This window comes from Delphinus delphis, chromosome 3 (genome assembly GCF_949987515.2).
Source record: "Delphinus delphis chromosome 3, mDelDel1.2, whole genome shotgun sequence".
Lineage (NCBI taxonomy): Eukaryota > Metazoa > Chordata > Mammalia > Artiodactyla > Delphinidae > Delphinus > Delphinus delphis.
Window position 1 is genome coordinate 4483615 of NC_082685.1, and position 21727 is coordinate 4505341.

The 21727-nt window shown below is 57.8% G+C and overlaps 2 protein-coding genes across 2 annotated transcripts; both read right to left on the reverse strand.

Annotated features, from left to right (window-relative positions):
- Positions 1–817: 817 nt before the first annotated feature.
- RAX2 (retina and anterior neural fold homeobox 2) lies at positions 818–1975 on the reverse strand. Its single transcript, XM_060007441.1, has 2 exons — positions 1763–1975; positions 818–1156 (listed from the first exon to the last, which is right to left on the reverse strand). The coding sequence occupies exons 1-2, from the start codon at positions 1973–1975 to the stop codon at positions 818–820; spliced, it is 552 nt and encodes a 183-aa protein (XP_059863424.1).
- A 3660-nt stretch (positions 1976–5635) lies between these two features.
- On the reverse strand, positions 5636–11435 carry MATK (megakaryocyte-associated tyrosine kinase). Its single transcript, XM_060006535.1, has 12 exons — positions 11316–11435; positions 10831–10944; positions 10629–10744; positions 10323–10542; positions 9750–9843; positions 8362–8427; positions 7282–7381; positions 7122–7206; positions 6963–7036; positions 6653–6848; positions 6187–6273; positions 5636–6091 (listed from the first exon to the last, which is right to left on the reverse strand). Exons 1-12 carry the CDS (start codon positions 11322–11324, stop codon positions 5852–5854), a joined length of 1401 nt encoding a protein of 466 aa, XP_059862518.1. The 5' UTR covers positions 11325–11435; the 3' UTR covers positions 5636–5851.
- Between the last annotated feature and the right edge of the window lie 10292 nt (positions 11436–21727).

The window sequence follows — 21727 nt, forward strand, 5'->3', positions numbered from 1 at the left end:
CAGTCCAGACCCGGACAGTCTTGGGCGGGTCCTGCCCTGTATCCCCTGGCTGAAGGGAGGTGAGGACCGCCACGTGGGAGACATGGGTTGGACAGAACAAATGCTGGCCTTGTTACCAGGGCCCCGACCCCCCCCACCCACACAGTGGGCTGGGAGACACGACGGGGGCTGTGGCGAGTGGGGACATAAGCCACACCGTGGCAACTGGGAGGAGCAGGGACAGACAGTATTCACCCAGCCTCAGCAGAAAGTCCCCTGTTAGCGCCCAGCCTGGGTCCGGCATGTGGCCTGGGGTGATGGAGTCAGGCAATGAGTTTAAAAAGAGCTCCGCCCCCTACTGGCTGTGTGGCCTCAAGAAACTGGCTTCCCCTCTCTGGGCCTCAGTTTCCTCCCCTGAAAGATGAGGCCTCGTGGGGTAAAGCAATGGGCACATGGGGAGCACACAGTGAAAGGGGGTGGGTTGAACATGAGCTGCTACTGCTGTTACTTGTTACTTCTTAGAGAGAGGGCGGCAGGCGGAGGGACTTAGACTCATCAACTCAGAATTCACACCCCAGTGGCTCCTGATTGCAGTCTAAGAACCTCAGAATCCAGCCCACCCACGCCAACTTGACAGATGGGGAGACTGAGGCCCCACACTCCCTTGAGACCAGGCCAGGGACCCATCCCCCTGGCCGGGGATCCTCTGGCCACCTCCTTCTTGAAACCGAGTGCCAGTTACCCTGCAAGGCAGGGTAAGGAGGTGGTGGTGGGGTGGGGGACCCGGCATGGGTGGCCACAGACAGGCTGAGGAGGGAGGGCTGGGCAGGCACCAGGTTCAGGCTGATGGCCAGGCCCTGTCCAGAGCCTGCACGTGCTCCTTGGCCAGCAGCCGCAAGGACGCCTCCTCCAGGGTGAAACCGTCCGTGAAGCCTGGACCAAAGGTGTGGGGCCCGAAGGACCCCTGCAGCCCCGGACCCGGGCCCAGGAGGCACGGGAGTCCCGGCACGGCTGGGGCCCCAGGGCCCAGCCAGGGCTCCAGGGGCAGTGGCATGGCGGGAGGGCGGGCAAAGGGCAGTACTGGGGCCTCGGGGAGCCTCGGGGCTGCCACGGCCCCGGAGCCTGACTCCAGACGCTCCTGGCGGCGCCACTTAGCCCGGCGGTTCTGGAACCACACCTGGAAGCAACAAGAGAGGTGCTCCTGGGTCAGGGCTGGTGGGCTGAGGCGGGGCCACTCTTTCCTGCTCTGGGCCTCCCAGCCTCTCCGGGTTCTGCCTGCTGTCTAACCTGACCCCCACCTGTTGCAGTGCCTACATATGGTGTTACCTATCCCAAGGAGATGGCTGTTTTGAGAGCAGGATCTCTGCCTCTTGGCCCCCATCAAATCAGCCCCAAAGTCTTCTGAATCCAGGCTCTCCTTGCCTTTCCCTTTGCCCAGGGCCCCTCAGGCTTCCTGGCCTCCCTCCTGGTCTCTCTTGGCCCTTGGCATGAAGTTCCAGCCACTAAGTTCAGCATTTGAGGCCCTTCCCAAGCTCCTTCTCTGCCTCCACCTCTGCCTGCCTCCACACCCAGCTCTGTGGAAATGCCTCCTATTTCACCCCTCCACACCTTCGCACACATTGCTCTGGAGGGCTAGAAAAATGCCCTTTCTCCTTCCTAGACGGCAAATTCAAACATCGAGGTCCCAGTCCCATGTCCCCTCCTCCGGGAAGCCTTCCCATACACTGGGAGGGTTCATACCTGGCACCGGCTCCCTCCTCGGGTTGTTAGGGGGTCCCCTCACCTGCACTCGCACCTCGGGCAGGTGCACCTTGGCGGCCAGCTCCTCGCGGCTGTAAACGTCGGGGTAGTGGGAGGTCTCGAACGCCCGCTCCAGCTGGTGCAGCTGGTACGTGGTGAAGGTCGTGCGGTTCCTCCGGTGCTTCTTCTTGGGGGCCTCCTCGCCAGGCCCTGGCCGCCCACCCTCAGCGGGCCCCTCGCCCGGGCTCAGGAACATGGCTGCTCCTCGCCCTCACCTGGCGGGGCGGTGGCAGGACAGACAGCGGGTGAGACATGGGAGGGACTGAGGTTGGGGAGGGCGGGGGAGCCCCCGGCCCCTGCTGGGTCTGGGGTAAGATATGGAGGGGCTTCTCCCTCCACTGGGTCCTGCATTCCTTCTGCCTCCCCAGCCTCTCTGTCCATGTCGGATCACCTGACTCTGTCTCCACTTCTTTCTCTCTGATCATTTTTCTCTGTGTCTCTGTCCGCCCCCCCACCCCTGCCGCCTCTATTTCTCTTTCCCTCTGGAGCTCTCCCTGACTGCCTCTGTCTCCCTTTATCTCTGTCTCTGTGTCTAGGATCCCCAGGAAGGCAGAAGCTGGGACACTGCCTTAAGGAACACTTCCTTACCCCCCAGTCTTCTGCCCTAGGGGGTTCTCTGTGCCCCCAGCTCCCACCCAGGCCCACCTGTGCCCACCTGCCCAGTGCTCACAGCTCCCAGCAGGCCCTCTGACAGCCCCTGCCGGCCCAGCTCTGTCTGCTGCTGGCTTGGCCCAGCCAGACTCGAGGGGGTTGGGGTCGGGTGGAAGGAGGATTAGCAAGGTGATTAATTGAGGGGGCCCCTCCCGCCCAGGTGCTGGTTGCTCTGAGCCACAGAGGGAGGGCTGGGTTCCAGGGGTTGGAGGGACACCATTAGCCGGGGTCTGCCACCCCTCGCTGTAGGATATAAACAAGAGCCTCCCCCATTCTGGGCCTCAGTTTCCCTAGCTGTAAGACGGCGACAACAGGACTTACCCCATGGGGCTCTCACAGGGACTTAATGAGCTGATGAAAGGAAAGAGCATCGCACAGTGACTGGCATACAGCGAGTGCTTAACGAATGTCCACTGTTACGGCTTTTTTTTTTTTTATCATCTGGTGTGAGAAAAAGAACCTCTCAGATTCACAGATGTCAATGGGGGTTGGGGAAGCTGAGGTCCCCAGAGGTGAAGGCAATTCCAGTTGGCCCCCTGGGCACTGTGCGGGGCAAAGGAGTATAGGGCATTTTAGCTGGGTTTTGAGGTATGAATAGAAGTTCACTTTTCAGTCACTCAGTAAACACTTATTGAGCTTACTGTATACCAGGTACTGTTCACAGCAGTGAACAAAACAGACAAATATCTTGGAACTGGCATCCTAGTGGAGGAGACAGACAGATAATCTGTAACTATATAAGTAAAATATAGCATGTCAGGTGGTCAGAAGCCTGGTGAGAAAACTCAAGCAGGGGAGGGAAGGTTGCTCTTTCAATGAAGAGCAGGGGAGGGACTCAAGCAGGGGAGGGAAGGTTGCTCTTTCAATGAAGGTGATCAGAGTGGGAGATGGAGTACAAGGCTGTAAATTCTGGACAAGACTGGGTGTGAAGGGGCGGGTACTGGGGAGCCATGGGAGGTTGTGGAGCATGGGAGGGGCACAGATGGCATTTTGGATGAGTAGCTATTGTGTGCAAGATGGGAGGCCAGGAGGATGCTAGAGGCCTGGTCAGAGCAAGGTTGGGGGAGAGGCAGGAGAGAAATCTGGGGGGAGAAGGTCTGAGGAGGAGGGAAGAGGACCGGTATACCCGGACCCTGTTTTTGGGACAGGTGGATGATGGGACTGTCCCTCAGGCAGTGGCCTGAGAGCTGGAGCAGGATCTTGGGAAGCCCCTGAGACTGGTTTGCCAACCCCCTCCCCAGTCCAAGGAGCCTGGGGGCTTGGGCGGGGGGGGGGGGTGCCCTGAAAACAGTGAGGAGGGGCACTGGGGTTGAGAGGGGGCAGGATGAGACCCAGGAGGAGGACAGAGGGAGTTTGTCCCAGCGGCGGAGCGAGGCGGGAGACCCAGGCCCGTGGATGGACTAGGGAGTGAGTGCAGAGGAAGCAGAGATAAGTCCTTATCTCATCTCTGCTGGCTTTGTATAGATAAGGGAATGTAGGGAATGTTGGTTTTGTAGTGGAAAGGCACACACGGAGAAAGAGAAAGAGATGGAGACAGGCACTCACACACGGCATGAGTGCACACGCTCAGACACACTCACATGCAGCAAAGGGTTGCAGGCCCTGGAGAAGTCGGGGGCAGGGGCGAGCAGCCTTGGACGAGGAGGGATGGCCCGGTGGGCAGGGGGCTTGATACCCAAGGGGTTGGCCAGGCAGGGAGGCCCCAGAAGCCTTGAGCCCAGGCCGGAGGGCCGGCGAGTGCTTCCAGAGGCTCCTGGGGCCCCTCCAGGCCTCAGCTGCCCCGCCTGTACGGTGGGCTGGGGCCCTGTGGAGTGGGGGCAGGTAATTCCCCTAACGCTTCATCACTTGGAAACGCTAAAGAGCTGCTCTGTTCACAGGCCCCATTTAGCTAATTGGCTCCGGGTGGGTTAAGAGGCGCAGGAGGGATTTGGGTGTTAGGCCCAGGGGGCTTTGGCGATTTAGCAGGATGCGGCTGAAGGTCCAGACGCTGTGTCAGCTTAGAGCATCGGATTAGGGGCAGGCCAGGGCAGTGCGGGGCCACCTTCCATCTGGATTAGGCGGGGGCCAGGCCACGCTCAGCCCCTCCAGCCTCCCACCCTTCATTTCTCCCCCAGGAAGAATCGCTAAACCCCTTCAGGTGCTGGTGGGGAAACTGAGGCCAGAGGGTGGGCGGGGCTCAGGGGGGAACTGCAGGAGGTCAGCGTGACCTTGAGACATTTCTCAGGCTCCGCTCAGGCAGGGGTGGGGCAGTCAAGGTGGGAGGCCGCGCTGTGGCCTGGTGTCCCCTCACCAGCTCAGGGGGTCCTGGGGAGGGGCCCACACCGAGCTGGCCAGAAACCCCCTCTCCAGGCAACCTAGAGGCTGGCTGTCTGGGAGCGTCATCAGAGAGAGGGTGGCTGACAGTCACAGGTAATAGCTGAGCACTAGCTGTGTGCTCTCAGTCCTTCACTGGTGTGAGCCCTCAGGGTCCTCATGTCTCCCCCGGAAGAGACGCCTGATCATAGAGGAGGCTTTGGGGGCCCATGGAGGAGGGCCACCCCTCTAGTTTGCCCAGGACACCCCGAGTTTAGCACTAACACCCCCCATCCCAGACATGCCCTCAGTTTGACGCAGTGGCTCACGGCAAGCCCGGGCCACACAGCTACGGGTCGAGTCAGGATTTGAAGCTGGGGGTGCAAGCCCGGAGCCCCAGCCCCTGCTCGAGAGTGGACGGGAGGGTCAGGGCCTTGGGACAGGCCGTGTGGCTGGCTTTTTTTCAGCGAGTGTTCCCTGGAGTCACCGGGTGAGGCTGTTAGGTCGTGACAGGTGGAGGATGTAGCCACACTGGAGCACCCCAGGAGGGGACGAGGGGCAAGGCTGAGGAAAAGAGGATGCCAGGACAGGGGACTCGGATGTCCGCAGCCGCTGGCACTCTCCCACTGTCCTTTGCACCTGGGACCCTGAAGGTTACGGTGGGGTCTTTGCCACCAAAGGAGGTGGCGGACCCGTGGGTGATGGCAAGTGGCTCTACGGGTGGCTGTGATCCCTGGCCTGGGGGGGGGTCTCCTGGCCCCATCCCAGGGGAAATATATGCCCCTCTGGGCTGCAAGGTCCTAGCCTGGTGAACCCCTCAGTGGGCAGACAACTGGGCAGGCAGATCACCCCCAGTAAGTGATGGGGTCCCCAGAGTGGTAGCAGAGAGAGACTCAGACACCCAGTCCTTGGAACCAGTCTTTATCCAGGCGCTAATCCTTCACTTCCCTGGGGCCGTGGTGCCCACGGGCTGCCCAGAGCCCCCCCCCAACCCCGACGCAGCCTGCCCCTGTGATGTGAGCCGGGCGGGCAGCTTGCTGGCCCTGCCGCTCCTCAGGCCTGGCCCGAGTCCCCACCCTGTGCCCCCCACTGTCTCAGTTCTCTGGGGCCCGAGGCCCCGCGGGCAAGGTCAGGGCTCCTGGCTGCGGGGCAAGGTGGGACCGTCTGCATCCTGCCCCCCGTTGGGGGCCGAGGCGCCCACGCTGCGCAGCTCCCGGGCCAGCTTCTCAGCCAGTTTGCGGAAGGGCGGCCGGCGAGCGGGCTCAGCCTCCCAGCAGCTGCCCATGAGGGCGTGGATGGGACCCGGGCAGCCCTCGGGGGGCTCCATGCGGTACCCCTTCTCCACGGCCTCTGACACCTCCTTCAGCGACTATGGGCAGAGGGCACGCCGGTGCGGGCTGGGGGTCAGGATCACGACCCCTAGACCTGCGGGGGACCCAGTGCCGCCCCCCCACCCCTGCTCACCATCTTGGGGTATGGAGCCCGGCCGTATGAGAAGACCTCCCACAGCAGCACCCCGAAACTCCAGACGTCCGACTTGCTGGAGAACTTCTGTGGGGCCGGAGATCAGGGGGAGAGGGACCCCTCAGGGCTTCTGCCCCAGCCCCTGCTTCCTCCAGGAAGTCCCCCTGGGTTGACCTTTAGTCCCAGGTCTCCCCCCAATAGGCTCCTGCCTCTGAATCCGTCCCACCCCCCAACCCAGACTCAGTGCAAGAACGAGGTTATTCTTGCTCTCACTTGCTGAGCCCAAGACTGTTTCAGAAATGAGGAGACCAAGGCCCAGACTGGGGCTAAAAGGAACAATTATGGGCCAAGGGCTTACCAGGGAGGCGGAGCCAGTCCCTTGGAGGTTCAGAGAGGCAAGAGACAGGCCCAGGGTCGCACAGTGGAGCTAGGGTTCCAAGGGCCCTGGGGGGTAAGGGGGGCTCACCCCGTGTTTGAGAGCCTCGGGTGCCGTCCACTTGACTGGAAGCCGGCTGGAGTCCAGCCCCTTCCGCTCGGCTTTGGCCAGGCCAAAGTCGCTGACCTTGGCCACCAGGTCCTCGGACACGAGGATGTTCCGGGCGGCCAGGTCTCGGTGCACCAGCTTCTTGCTCTCCAGGTATTCCATGCCCTCGGCCACGTGCCTGGAGTGGAGGGGTGGCGGGCACGGGGCTCGGGTGCCTGGACCACAGACTCCCAAGGCCAGGCTCCTCCCTGCTCCGTGCCTCGGTCTCCCTGCCCCCGGGAGCCCCACTCACAGGGAAAACTGCAGGAGCTGGGGGGTGTTCACAAGGGCCCGGCCCCGCGTTCGTAGAAAATTCACCAGGTTACCCTGTGTGGGAGACACGGGTGGGGTGAGGGCTGCTGGAGGCTGCTCGGCCGCTGCACCCCGCCCGACCCTCGGGCCCTGCCCCGACCTTGCTCACGTGCTCCATGACGATGTAGAGGCCCTGGTGCAGGATCACACCCAGCAGACGCACCAGGTTCTTATGCTGCATCTTCCTGGGGGCAGGCGGGTGTGGGGTGAAGGTGGCTTGGACCCCCACCCCAGCATGCCCTCCCCTCACCAGGACTCACGTCATGACCGCCGTCTCGTCCAGGAAGGCCTGGGCTGTCACGTCGCACTTGATGTTCTTCACGGCCACCTTCTGTCCCAGGTACTCACCCTGCAGGACGGCTGGGGGCCGGTGGGGGAGGAGATCAGGACCCCACAGAGACTGGACAGACACGGGGACATACCCACTCACACTGACCCCCAAGGATGCCAATGCAGCGGTGGGTCCCCAGGCCTGGAAACCGCTCCCCTACAAGCTCCAGATCCCTGAGCAAAGAGAATCACCTAAACCAGTCTGCAAACTCCAGCCCTCGGGCCCAATCCAGTCCCAACGTGGGTTTCTGCGAGGCTCGCAAGCTCAGAATGGGATTTTACATTTTTAAATGGTTGAAAAAAGATCAAGAGAAGAATATTTTATGACATGAAAATTGCACAGAATTCAATTTCAGTGTCCATAAATAAAGTTTTATTGGCACACGGCCATGCCTGTTCATCTCCCTGCGGCCTGTGGCTGCTTTCCTGCTACAAGGACAGAGCTGAGCAGATGTGACAGATGGAAAATACACACACCCCAGCCCTTTCCAGAGAAGGTCTGTGAGCCCTGATCTAGGCCCCGGGGTCTTCCAGGATAATAACTTCAGGCAACGGCATCAAAAGAGAGGGAACAGGGACTTCCCCGGCAATCTGGTGGTTAAGAATAAGCGTTCCAAAAATAAAAATAAAATTATAAAATAATAGAAGACAATTTAAAAAAAAAAAAAAAAAAGAATAAGCGTTCCACTGCAGGCGGCGGGGGTTCCATCCCGGTTGGGGACTAAGATCCTGCATGCCATGCAGTGCGGCCGGGAAAAACAACAACAACAAAACAAAAGAGGGACCAGAGGGACCAGTGTGCACCAGAGCCCGGGGTTGTGAAGGGCTCACACCCGCTGGGCGCCTGCCTGAACTACCTTTCTCCTGGCACCGGCTGTCGTGAACCTCCTTTCACAGAGAGGAGCCCTTGGGTTCTCAGCCGCACAGCAAGTAGGTATCAAATGTGGATGTGAATTCATCTCTGGGACCCCACACACCCTCCTTCAGCCCCTGCCAGGCCCCCCGCTCACCTCCAAACTCTCCTTCTCCAATCTGCGCTCCCAACGTCAAATGCTGCAGGTTCAGTAACCAGCCGGCTGTCGGGGGGAGACCCGGTCAGAGGGCTGCCAGGTGCCAGCCCCTCCCACGGCAGCTCCACCTGGCGGGAGACCAGGCCGTGTGGCATGCGTCCCCACAGTGGCCCAAGGGCGTGTCTGAGGCTCCGCACTCCTGGTACCAGTTATCGGGCGGCCAAAAGCAACAGAGCCCTTCTCTGTTCCATCTGGAGACTGTGTCCTTCCAAGGACCCTGTAGGCTCTTCCTTTACGATCCTTTATCCCTGACCTCCCAGGGACACACACACGGGCCAAAAAATACAACAGAGATTGGTAAAGCTTCCGGAACCTCTGGTAAAGGTTCTGGAACCTTCCAGAATCTTCCAGCGCTCTAAGTCATCATCTGTGTTCCAGCTTCCCTGATCTTTCTCTCAAGCACCCCTGTGTTCTTCCCCCCCGCCCCCAGCAGGTTCTGTAGGTCTCCTCCTCCACCTCCGCAAAGCCCCTCTCCAAATCACGAGCCCCTGAGTACAATCAGGCACGGTGACACCAGCCTCCACCCAGATGCCATCCCCAAGACACTTCCAAGGAGACAGCCACGATCACCAGGTTCAAAAGGGGTGGCCACGGTAGGGCACATTGGCTCTGAGCATGGAGGATTTCACTCCTCAAGGGCTGGAAAAGCATTTCACGTGAGGCGAATAGAAGACACAACAGTACAGATGCATGAGAGGAAACGAGGAGTCATACAACCCCAGGGGCTTGTGGAATAGAGGAAGGGCTTTGTAGATGAAGCAGGAAAGATAGCTCGGCCACAGGGGAGGGTTTGGGAAGAAGGAGGACACTCCCTCAGGGAAGAGGTGGTCCGACTGGACTGTCTGAGGCTGGGCTAGGGCAGGGGCAGCCAGGCAGGGAGGGGCCGGATTTTTTTTTTTTTTTTTTTGGCGGCGCCAGGTGGCTGTGGGATCTTAGTTCCCCGACCAGGGAGTGAACCCTTGCCACCCCCTGCAGTGGAAGCGCGGAGTCCTAACCACTGGAAGTCCTGGGGAGGGGTCAGGTTTAACAGGTGTTAGAACTTGGCCATGGAGGGGGTGTGGGAGGGTGGGGGACGTCGAGGATCTGCCCAGGGTTTCTGGCTCAGGGATGATGGGAACAGAGGCAGGGGTCGGGTGGGGGGAAGCAGCAGGTGTGAGAACCAGATCAATATTGTGCCCCGCCCGGCCCAAGGGCAGCCCGGGTCTTCTGCCTGCAGAGGCAGGCACAGCGACCTGCTCAGGTGATGTGGCCTTGGCCCTGTGCCCAGGCCCCAGGGCCCTGCCTCTCCAGTCCAGGCTAACACTGAGCAGAAGGGCGGGGCCCCCTACCCTTGGCCAGCTCCTCCTCCGCTGACTTGGTGCCCTGCTTTCTCTTGGGTTTCACCAGCTTCGTGCAGATGGCCCCCTTGTCCTTGCTGTAATGCTGCAGGGTGGGGCAGGGCAGAGGCAGCCATGAGCCCACCCTGTGGGTGAGGGAACCCCTGCATCCCATCCCCTTCCTAGGGGGGAACCTCTGGATGGGGTGGGTGGGAGCTGGGGAAGAGGAGAGGGGGTTCGTTCCCACAGGACTCTTTAGGCTGGTTTCCATGGGAACAGGAAAGGATGCAGACTAGCAGGAAACAGGAGGATGGGGAGTGTCTTGGCATTGGTGTCAAATTGGAGGTTCCTAGGTGTCCCCAGAGGAGTCACCCCAGTCTCTGGAGATGGGACCTGGAGGACTCAGACCAACTGTAGGGTTTGGTGGCCCATGGAGACCAGCCCCTCCTTCCCCCCATTGGGGAGCAGACACCTCTTGGGTCCCATGTCCAGCCAGCTGTCGGGATAGGGCGGAGCCTGGCATCCCTCCATCTCCGCAATGGCGGGGCATGGGCTCTGGGGTCCCGGGCCTGTGGCCAGCCGCACCTCCACCATATCCATGAGGTTGCAGAAGCAGACCGCCTCGTCGATGGTGAGGTGGCCGTCGCGGTGCAGCACACGGTAGTGGATGACGTCACGGCCGAAGCTCACGCACAGCACGTAGTCGCCCGGGTGCCGCGCGGACTCTCGCACCAGGAACAGCCCGTCCTCGGGCGGCTGCAGCTGCTGCACAGCCTCCTGGCCCGAGATCTTCCCGTGGAACCACCTGCGGCCGGCGGGAAGGCGCGCTGGGCATGGCTGGCCGGGCCCCGCTGACCCCGCCCCGGTCCCGGCCTCTTCCCTATGACTCACGGCATGAGGCTGAGCTTGGGGTCCGCAGAGAGGGCCTCGCGCTCCCGCAGTGCGCCCGCCGCCAGCAGCCCCTCCTGCCCGCTGGCGTGGTGCTTGGCGCGGTACCAGCTCTTGTTCTGCGGGAAGGGAGCCAGGTGGGGTCGGTGGGATGGTTTCCTGGCGGAGTCCCCTCTCCCCAGGCATACACCCCCTCCCCACTCACCTCGCAGGCCTCCAGGATGGTGACCACGTCACCCTTGCGGAAGGCCAGCTCCCCGGGCTTGGGGCGCGTGTGCTCACACTTGGTGATGCATTGGGTGCCTGGGGCCCAGCGCCTCTAGCGGGGGGGTGCCGAGAGGGGGAAAGGGGTCATGAGAGAGATGCGGGGTGAGGGGAGAGAGAGGCCCAGAGGAGAGAGAAAGACTGGATTGAGGCAGAGACCACAAACAGCACACAGGGAGAGAGGAGAGGAGAGAGGGCGAGGGAGCGAGCAGTGGACATATCAGAGTCACAGAGCGGGGGCCCAGGGCAGGAGGGCAGGAGGAAAGGGTGAAAGAAGAGCAAGAGCAAGTGATAGAGGAAGATTGGCACACACCGCCAAGGGGCCACGGGTCAGACAGTAAACCTCCCGCTCCCCATGGAGTGGAGCTCCTGTGGACTGAGCAGAGGAAGGGCCGGGGCACAGGCACCCAGGTTGGGGGTACTCACCGTTGGCATCCTGGCTGAGATGGGTGAGGGGTGCCAGGCGTGGAGGAAGCGAGGGCTCCCCTGGGGAGGGGGCAGAGACCAGCTGGAGAGCCCAGATTCAAGCGAGGCTGGGGCCCCAGGGGCCATGACTACCACTTCCAGCTCAGGCCAGGTGGAGGTGACAGCCAGCCGGCCTCCCCAGGCTTGTAGGGGCTCCCCAAGCCCCTCTGGGGAGGTGGTCTTTCCCTGGAAGAGTTCCTTAGCATGGAGCCTGACCCCGCCATCATCCCCAAAGGGAAACTGAGGCACAAGGCAGGCACAGAGCAAGTGGCCAGGGGCTGACTCAGGCCCCAGCAGCCCACACAGTGCGTGGGGAGCTTAGAGCCACCTAATGGAGCCTGGTTCTTCCTCTTTTCTGGTAAGTAGGCAGGGACAGGACAAGGAAACAGGATGATTCAAGGTCATTCCTAAGAATCTCTGACCCTGAAGGGGGTGGGGGCCGGAGCAGTGCAGCCCTGCTGGGCTCCTGTGGCCGCCAGCTGAGCCTCTCCCCTCTCCCACCCCACGCCAACCCAGGACGGACACACAAAGTCCCTCGCTGCTGCTGGGGCTGGGGCATTTCCGCCCCCTGCTTCCCCCATGGACCCCACCAGGTGGCTGGGCAGTGGGACAGGTTGGGAGGGGTGAGTCTCTGCTCCTCGAATATGTGCCCCCAGAAATCCCCAGCCCTACGTGTACTCACACGCATACTGATCCATGTACACACAGAAACACACAGGTGGACACAGGTACCCACAGGCACGCGGGTATGCAAGCAAAAGCAGGTTCTCCTAGAGACAGTTGTGCACACACGTCTACACGTGTGAACACACGCACAGACTCTCGGACATTCGGAAACGTGTGTACCGGCCCCACCCCCCCCACCACACACAAACCCACACTTGAACACCTGGGCGCCAGACGCTGGGCCACTCGGGCACGCAGAGCTACACGCAGGGCCGCGCACACGCAGCTCGGAGACACGCGCACATCCCTCCACGTGGACCCGCGGATACACACACCCAGGGGCCTGCAGACGCGCACACCCGCACCCACAAAAATACCACCCCACCCCACCCCGCTCCTGGTCGCATCTAACCACCCCCGCCCCAGCCGCGTACCGGACGCGCGCCCCGGACGCGCACGCTCGCGCTCGCACACCGGCCCCTCCCGCGCTCGCCCGGCATACCTCCACCCGCGAGCCCTTGGGGTCCCCCCACTGTCCCACCGTCTCTCCCCACCATCCCCACCGGCGCGCTCACCTGTTCAGGGGTCGCCCCTGGGCCGCACCCCGCGCCCGCCCCCAGGAGGGCCCCCGCGCGCCGGCTGCGCACCCCGAGGCGGCCCCGGCTGCACAACTTGGAGCAAGTTGCTCCGCTTCCTCATTTTGGGGGGGAAGGCTGGGATTGAGGAGGTGGGGAGCGGGAGGCGCGGCGGCCTGGGAGGCCCCCGCGGGTCCTAGCGCCGGCCGTACTGCGGTCTGCTTAGCGCGCCGCCGCCGCCGGCGGCCCCTCCCCGCCCCGCCTCCGAGGCCCCAGGCGCCTCCCGCGAGGCCCGGGCGGGGGCCAGCGGCGTTCTCTGGCTCCACGCCGCTCCCCGGCCCGGCGCTGCGGGGCGCGCACCCCTGCCCATTCCGGGAACCCACACCTTGGAGCGTGGAGCTAGTGCCAAGCGAGCACAGGGAGGGGAAGGAGAGTGAGCTTCCCGTCCGGGGAGGTAAGCAAGCCACAGAGCGCAGACAACACGGTGGACCCTTCTGACTGGGATTCCAACGCCCTCAGTCAACTCCTCTAACAACAAGGATCTCATTTCAGTACCTGGCCCCTGGAGAGGGCTGCTGGTGCCTGGAGCAAAGAAAGCCCTCAAAATGTCAACCACTATGAATATCCTTATCATCATCAACGACATTAAGGGAAAATTGGGGCCACAGGAAAAAAATCATCTGGAACTGGAGGCCTCCTGGCAGAGCAGCCGTCCTTGGACGGTAAGAGTGGGGCCTCCACAGCGCCAACGCAGCTGTGCCAGAGGCAGGTGCTGCCTCCTCCCAGCCTCAGTTTCCTCCTCTGTAGGGCCAGGCAGCACCAGCTTCCAGCTCAGAGGACAACCTGATGAGCATTTGATGGCCTGGGGGCCTGGCTTCCAGCTGTCGCTCTGCGATCTCCCTTACAATTCTTTCTATGAGTGGAGGACTCCGCTTGGACAAGGATGAAGCTGATCTCAGCAGGGTGATGAAGCAAGATGCCCAGAATTTAATTTTCTGGTACCCCAAAAGGCTGTCTCTGCCTCTAAGGTGTCATGTGACTTCTGGCAATAGAGGCCCAGTTACAAGAATTATAGATATTCAATATCATGCAATATTATGCAACAAAAACTAGGAAACTATGTGTATGAAAATGCTAAAATCTCTGATTGTCAAAAACAACCACCACCTACCAGAATGTGATACAAAACAAAATGCACGATCCCATTCGCATTACACAGGAGACAGTAAGTCCAAGGGGAGCATTCCGGAAGGGGACCCTCCAACCAGCAAAGGGTTATTCTCAGTGAAGGAAGCAGGTAGGAGGCGAGCAAGGGGGAGGACGTCTTTCTCTGTGGTGGTGTAATTTACTAATGCTGGCAGCATTTGCAGGGAGGTTTCCTGCTCGTCAGTCTCCCTGTGCTCCATGGATCTGGCTGTGGGATCATCCCAGGGTGTGCCCCAGCCCCCCCTTCCCAGCCACGGGAACTGCTTTGGACCAAGGGGCTGGGGACCCTGCAGCCGGCATTTAGTGGGGTCACTGGAGGCCAACCATATATGGCAAACCATCAACACTTGCCCAAAATAGAAATGCAACGTCAAAGTAGCCACAGCGGAAACCCAGCAGCACCATTAGAGTCACACCAGCCACTTCAGCGGCCCCAGGCCCACGATGGAAGTCTGCCTCCTCTGCTCAGCAAGGCCATGAGCCTGTGCTTAAGACACCCCAACACCCTGGCACCCCATGGAGACTTTCTCCTTGATGCAGCCAGAGAGATGGGAGGAGGTCGAAGGGGTCTGCTTTCTCTCCCTGCAAAACCATGATACTTGGTGTCTGAGAAACATCGACATCCTCCCCAGGACCCCCAGGGGTCCTTGTCCCACACTCTGGGAGGCTCTTCCCTGGAATGAATAACCAGAGAAACCAGAGGTGTTGAGACTGGAGGACAGTCTTTTAAAAAAATTTAATTGATTAATTAATTAATTTTTGGCTGTGTTGGGTCTTCGTTGCTGCGCGTGGGCTTTCTTCAGTTGCGGCGAGCAGGGGCTACTCTTCATTGTGGCACATGGACTTCTCACTGCAGTGGCTTCTCTTGTTGCGGAGCACAGGCTCTAGGCGTGCGGGCTTCAGTAGTTGTGGCACGCAGGCTCAGTAGTAGTGGCTTGCAGGCTCTAGAGCGCAGGCTCAGTAATTGTGGCACATGGGCTTAGTTGCTCCGTGGCATGTGGGATCTTCCCGGACCAGGGCTCGAACCCATGTCCCCTGCATTGGCAGGCGGATTCTTAACCACTGTGCCACCAGGGAAGCTCTGGACGACAGTCTTAAAAGGAGACAGTGTCAGGTGCCCAAAGCAACAAGGGCTGGCCTGGGTGAGGGAGGCCCCCATGGTGTGGGCATGGGGCATGGAGCTGTGCCTGACCCTAGGGGGATAGATTTGAGTCCATGGTCTATCTGGGTCATAAGGGGTGAGCTCCCCATCTCTGGAGGCATCCAAGAACCAGCCACTTTGAATCACAAAGACACGATGGCTCTTCCAGTCCCTGGAGGTGGCAATACCAGTTTCTCCTGTCTCTTGCCTTCTACCAGCCTGAAGCCAGTTGGTAGCCACATCATGGATCAGTCTCCCAGACTTCCCCAGTGCCAGGCTCCTCACCCTCCACATTTCAGTCCTGTTGACTTGATTCCAGAAATTCTCTGACCCCACCCCGCCCCAGGCAAGCCATGTGGTGCAGGCTGGTGACACAGAAGCCCCCTCCCTGCTCTCCTGGTTGCCTCCAGTTTTCCGCCTTGCTATCATACACCTTCCACTGCACCAACACGGGATGAAAACGTGGTTGTGCCCCCCCCCACTCCACACTCTATACCCTTGCATAGCTCCCCACTGCCCGAGGACAGAGCCTCAGATGCTCAGTCCGGCACTCAGGGCTCTTCGTGTTCAGCCTCCAGCTGACCCCCGGGCCTCGTCTCCTGCTCCTACCAAGTATCTCCCAGTCTGGCAGCGCTGAACTGCAGGAGTTTGCCTGGCTGTCCCCTCTGCCTGGGATGTCTCCTACCCCCTTGTCCAGAGGGCATCCCCAGCTCTCGCCATCTTTCTGAAGCCTTCCCCACCCTTCTCAGAGTAAGACCCCACTTCTATGCCCTGAAAGGACAAAACAGTAGCCCTCTCATCTTGCTGTGTGAGGGGCGTGGACCTGGCCTTAGTGACTAAGCCCATCAGCCTCCCTGAGAAGGAACCAGCCCAAGGGAAGCAGAGAGACTGAACACCTCGCGGAGAATTCAAATGCTTGGATCCAGCCATGCCTGGAGTTCATGCTCTGCCTAGTGTTGGAAGCTGGTCTTTGCTTTTTGGTGGCTTCGGGAGGGGGTTTCTACCACTTGCAACCAAAGGGATTCTTAATACTGAAAATGGGACCAGGAGTTGGGTGTTGAAATGAACGGAATCGGGGCTTCCCTGGCAGTCCAGTGGTCAAGACTCCGCGATTCCAATGCAGGAGGTGTGGGTTCGATTCCTGGTAGGGGAACTAAGATCCCACATTCCGAGTGGCCAAAAAAAAAAAAAGAAAAGAAATGAACGGACTCTATGATGTGGAACTGGTGAGTCAGATTAGGTTGCCCTAAACCCAGCTAGGAAGAGGGAACTCCTGGGTGTCCCCTTCCACAAGCTGATAAATCCGCCGTCCACCCACCAGGTCAGGTGGCGCTGGCAACAGAGGAGCCCTGATGGACCTACCCCATCCCCCTCCCAAAGACCTTTCTTTTGCTCGTCCAAATCTCACTGTTCATCACCTTTCTCATCTTTCTCCTGTTTTCACTGTTGCAGTTTGCCCAACCCTCCCTTCTCCAAACTCCTGGAGATTATTGGGGCCAATCCTCTCTCTTTGGAATTGGAGCAGCTGAGACAGAGAGGCGAGGCTGCTTGCCCTTGGTCACACAGCTGGCTGGGGCTGAGAGTCAGGCCCGCGGACTCCCCCACTGGGGTTCTAAACTTCTCAAGGGCGGGGCACATTTCTTATTCTCCTTTACTAATACAGAGGAAAATCGTAGTAGGCATGGACAAAGGGCATCATGTGACGGGCACTTTACGTAATGCATCAATTGGAATTAGGATTGGCTACATGGGGTGGAAGACCCCCAGTGCTAGAGGTTTGAATTAGATAGGAATTAATCCTCTCTGAGGGAGGCAATCCAGGGCTGTGACGGGGACCCAGGCTCCTGCGTCTTCTGGCTCTGCCCTTCTCAGCACTTGAATTTCCATCTCTTGATACAAGATGACTGCTCAAGCTCCATCTATCCCATCTGCATTCCAGCCAATAGGAAGCAGGAAGTTTCAGAGAACAATGGTGCACCTCTTCCCTTTAAGGACTTTTCCTGCAAGATGCACATGAGATCTTCCCTTCTTCCCATTGGGTAGAATTTAGCTACAAGGCCAAACCCAGGAGCAGGGGAAGCTGGGAAATATGGACTTTACACTTGGGGCCAAGGAAGAGGGGGAGGCAGGAGCATTGGCCTCCTCTTCTTCAAAGCTCCCAGGTTCACTCCCACCTCAGGGCCTTTGCATTCCTGTTCCTCCTGCCTGGGACACTTCCCCAGACACACCCAACATTCCAGAAACCCCACAGAATATTTCAACCCGCTGACACTTCACACCCCTTTCCTTTGAAGCTCTGTAGAACTACCACGTTCAGACCGAACATATATTTTACTTTATCTTGTTTACTGGCTGCGTCTTCTCTAGAATGTCAGCTCCCTGAAGGCAGGGATTTTGGACGGTGTCATTCACTGCTGTGGCCTCAGTACCTGGCACACAGCACGTGCTCAGAACATACTTTTTAAGCCAGTGAATGTTGGGGAGAGAAGAGGTAATGAGCAGTGCCTGTCACTTGTGAGGTGAGCGCTCTCATTGGACCCATTTTGCAGATGAGAAAGCTGAGGCTCAGAGGGTGCCATGCTCCAGGACATGGGGAGTTGTGGGCTGGGCTTTAAGCTCAGGCTCGTCTGGCTCCAGGGCCCACATACCAGCTGCCCGGCAAGGTGTGGGGCACCCGGTCGACCTCCCAATGTGCCAGTAACAGCTTTCTGGATGTGGAGGGGCAGGTGAGGCAGGGCAGCTGCTGCCAGGTGTGGGGACAGCTGAGCTGCGGGGCCCCAGTGGATCTTCGGCTGAAGCACGCCGGATCAGACTCGGCCGGATCAGACTGCCCCAGTTAACACACCTTTAAATTCAGCTTTCTCTCCCTGCCAGGGGACGCAGGGGATTCAGCGCAGGAATACTCCCCTCTTTCGAGGAAAAATGCTTTGCAACCAGAGTGCGGTCTGCTGGGCCATTCTTGACTTGTCCAAGGAAGGGCCTCTTGGACGACCCGCTTTGGGTGCTAAGGGTGAGCTTCAGGCGGATCTGCCTTTGACGGGAGAGGGTGCCTGCTCTTCCCCCATGTCCCTTGGTCCCGTCTTCCTTGTACCAAAGGTGGAGCTGGGCACCTCACTTCCCAGGCACGCTCAAGGGTTCAATATATGTAACCTGGGTCTGTGTCACCTCCTGGCTTGGAACCTTCCCCTGGTGCCTGCTGTGCTCGCGAAACCCAGCTCCCCGCTGTGGCTTGGCAGGCCGCTGTCACCTCTCTGCTCCCAGCTCTCTCCGATTCCTCAAATGCTCCAGGCACCGTCCAGCCTCAGGGCCTTTGCACGTGCTGTTTTTGGCCTCCTAGCGTGTGCTCCTCTCAGCTCTTCGCAAGGCAGCCTCCTTCTTATCATCTCCAACTCCTCCAAGAGACGGTGCCTGACCACTCAGAGGGGCCACCCACCATCAAAGCCCGAATCACTGCCGGTTACCCTGTCTTACTCGCTCCTGTTGATTGCCTTTGACTCACCTTGCTCCCCTTGACAGAGTGTAGGCTCCGTGAGCGAGGGCAGGGACTGGCTCTGGCCTGGGCAAGCATTTATCTCTGGAGCCTGGCACGCGGTAGGCCCTCCCAGAACAAATGAACGCAGACTTGTGTGAGAGGGTAAAGTCAGAGGGACAGCGGGCGATCCACAAGGTACCGGAAGACTTGCCCCTGTGCCCCTGCTCCAGGATCCCACCTTGATCCTCCCCATCCTGTCCCCCACACCCTCATCCTCTAACGTAGGAGTCAGCAAACTCTCTGTCAAGGGCCACATGTCTTGACTACTCAGCTCTGCCGTTGTAGCTCGAAAGCCACCAGAGAGAACACAAGGGAAAGAGAAGAGGTACGGCTGCATTCCAATAAAACATTACTTGTGGATGCTGAAATTTCAACTTCATGTACTATTCACATGTCATGCAACATTGTGACTGTTTTTTCCCCGCCATTTAAAAATGTAAAGAACTGGGCTTCCCTGGTGGCGCAGTGGTTAAGAGTCTGCCTGCCAATGCAGAGGACACGGGTTTGAGCCCTGGTCCAGGAAGATCCGACATGCTGCGGAGCAACTAACCCCGTGCGCCACAACTACTACGCCTGTGCTCTAGAGCCCTCGAGCCACAACTACTGAGCCCGAGTGCCACAACTACTGAAGCCCACGGGCCTAGAGCCCATGCTCCGCGACGAGAGAAGCCACCGCAATGAGAAGCCTGGGCACCTCAACAAAGAGTAGCCCCCGCACCTCAACAAAGAGTAGCCCCCGCTCACCGCAGCTACAGAAAGCCCGCGTGCAGAAACGAAGACCCAACACAGCGAAAAATTAATTTTTAAAAATATTTTTTAAAAAATGTAAAGAACCATTTTTAGCTCACTGGATGCACAAAATCAGATGGTGTGCGCTAGATGGTGGGTAAGTGGGCTGTAGTTTGCTGACCTCTGGTCTCTCTCTGTCTTTATTTTCTTATAAGTAGGCACATTTTCTAATCTATTTGATCCTGTAAGTGCACGTCTCATCTATTAAATTAAATGTGTCGCTATTCATGGCACATAGTAAGCTCTCAAGTGTTCTCCAAATTACCTAAAGCTCCCCGACTCAGCGATGAGCCCCTCGAAGGTATGGATGTTTTCTTCTTGTCAAAATTAATAGTAGCAATACTTGTAGAGTGTTTGGCTGTGTGCTGAAGACTGTGCGAAGCTTAAAAAAAACTGTTTTAAACAAAGCACTGTGTGTCTCACTCCCCAAGGGCTGCCACTGCTGTTTCTATTGGCTGTTTCTCTGGCATTTGCTTCCATCTTCCCAAATAATGGTTTACACATCTCTGGATTTACCAGTTGAACATTGTCCATTGATTTCCTACTCCTGAAAGTATAGATTTAGCTCTATTAGGCATATTGCTCTCCCAAAAGTTATATCACAACTTTTGCTTAAATGAATATTCAGTGCTTATGTTATTATATTAAAATATTGTTCACAGTGCAACAGTGTGCACTAAGGAACACTTCTATTTTCTAGGACTTGTTTTTTGATTTTCCTGGAGTTAGTGATTGCCTTTGTTTTTTTGTGTGTCTGTGACTCTCTCTCTCCCCAGGCCCCTCAGGTGGAACTAACTTCTCCACACAGGGGCAGTTTTTGCCCGGCTGTGATTCTGGCTCCTCTTCTTCAGCTCCTGGGATTCCTGGGATGTAGCTCCAGTTTCTTGGGGTAAGGTCTCCTGTTTCTTGGTTTGTGCCCTTATTTTGGGAAGGTATACTCCCTGGGCATTTCCAGAGAAAGTGTTTTCCTTCAGCTCTCCTGTGTGATTGGTGGTTTGGCTGAGGACAAGTGTTCTGAGTAGTGGATATATTCCCTTGCCTTAGGTCTTCCAGCTTCCAGTCTTGGGCAGTTGAACAATCTGAGCCGTTCTGCTTCCTCATTTTCTGCTTGTCACTCCCTTTCTCTCTGGAAGCTTGTAGAATCTGCTCCATCTTCTCTTTATTCTCCACATCTTGCATTTTCACAGTGTGGGTTTGGTATGGGTCTATTTTTCACCTGTGGTGCTGTACGTTCAGTGGGCTCTATCATATCTTCCATTCCTGGCAAACTTTCTTGGATGATGTCACTGGTGATTTTTCCACTTTTAATTTCTCTGGCCTCTCTCTGTGGAACTCTTCTTTGTCATATGTTGGGCTTCCTGGATCGATCTAATTTTCTTGTCTACATTTTTTTTCTTTTTATCTTCTCATTCTGTTTTTTTTTTTCTTCCAACGCTTCTGTTGCCATTTGAATTTTGATCCTCAGGTTTTTCATTTCCAAGAGCTTCTTCTGGTTCTTTGAATGTTCTTTTTCAAAAGGCAAATTTAAACTTGTTTCCTGGCTAGTGAACTTTCTATTCGCTCTCTGAGGATAATATATATGTATAAGGTTTTTATCTAGAATTGCTTTCTTCTGTTCTCATTCTCTCTTTCCTCCAAGTTACTTTTCCCCCCTCTCTTTGGGTTTTGGCCTCTTCGCTGGCTAACGTTTATGAGGGGAGGGCTACAGAGCTGACAGGAAGCCCCTCGCCATGGGAGTGGCTTCACTCTGGGGGTAATTGTGGGGGGACTGGCCACTGTTGGGGAGTCCCCAAACATCAGCAGCACCTACAGGGCTTTTCTCACACATGGAACATGCGTGACTTCCCTTTTAATCACTGGTTTTCACTCTCACCCGTGCCCTCCATCATGCCCGTGTCCCTGAGGCTATACCTTTCTGGGCAGCAAGTGTTTAAAAAAATGCATTTTATTACTGAGTTCTCCCCACAGCTCTACAAGTTTGCTGCTATGAGTTTTAATCCAATTTTATAAGAGGCTTAGGAGGTGAAGTGAGCACCTGACACCCCATGGCTAATATGATAAAGGGCCACGGAGTCACCCTCACTGCAGGAAGTGACAACTCTGGTTCATCTTTGGGTTCTCCCAAGAAAGTGGTGTTTGCTGATTGAAATTGAATAAATTTCAACATTCTCAATGGGAGACACAGGGAAGCCCTATGAGTGATGGCCCATGGCACATAATAGGTGTTCAATCAACATGTGTTGAATGAATGAGATAATGCAAGAACAGCATAATGAGGATACAAGATGTGGCAGAATGAAACCTAACTGTTAAACGTATGTGCAGGAAAGAATTGTGGAAACTAAGAGGGCACAGTCCTGACTTGGGGACCGTGAATGAGGCTCCTTTGTCTGCAGTGGGGGGGGAGGTGTGCGGGGGAACTCGCAAACCTCTGGTGGAATGCGGTCTTCTACATGGAAGTTTC

What these genes read in the sequence shown, in the direction of transcription:
- RAX2 (XM_060007441.1), bottom strand. Translation starts at nt 1,975, where the DNA reads ATGTTCCTGAGCCCGGGCGAGGGGCCCGCTGAGGGTGGGCGGCCAGGG. An exon ending in TGCCCGAGGTGCGAGTGCAG is followed by an intron (nt 1,157 to 1,762) that starts GTGAGGGGACCC and finishes TGTTGCTTCCAG; the next exon opens with GTGTGGTTCCAGAACCGCCG.
- MATK (XM_060006535.1), bottom strand. An exon ending in GGAGGAGGAGCTGGCCAAGG is followed by an intron (nt 8,428 to 9,749) that starts GTAGGGGGCCCC and finishes TCCCCCCGACAG; the next exon opens with CCGGCTGGTTACTGAACCTG. An exon ending in TCATGGAGCACGTGAGCAAG is followed by an intron (nt 7,037 to 7,121) that starts GTCGGGGCAGGG and finishes TCTCCCACACAG; the next exon opens with GGTAACCTGGTGAATTTTCT.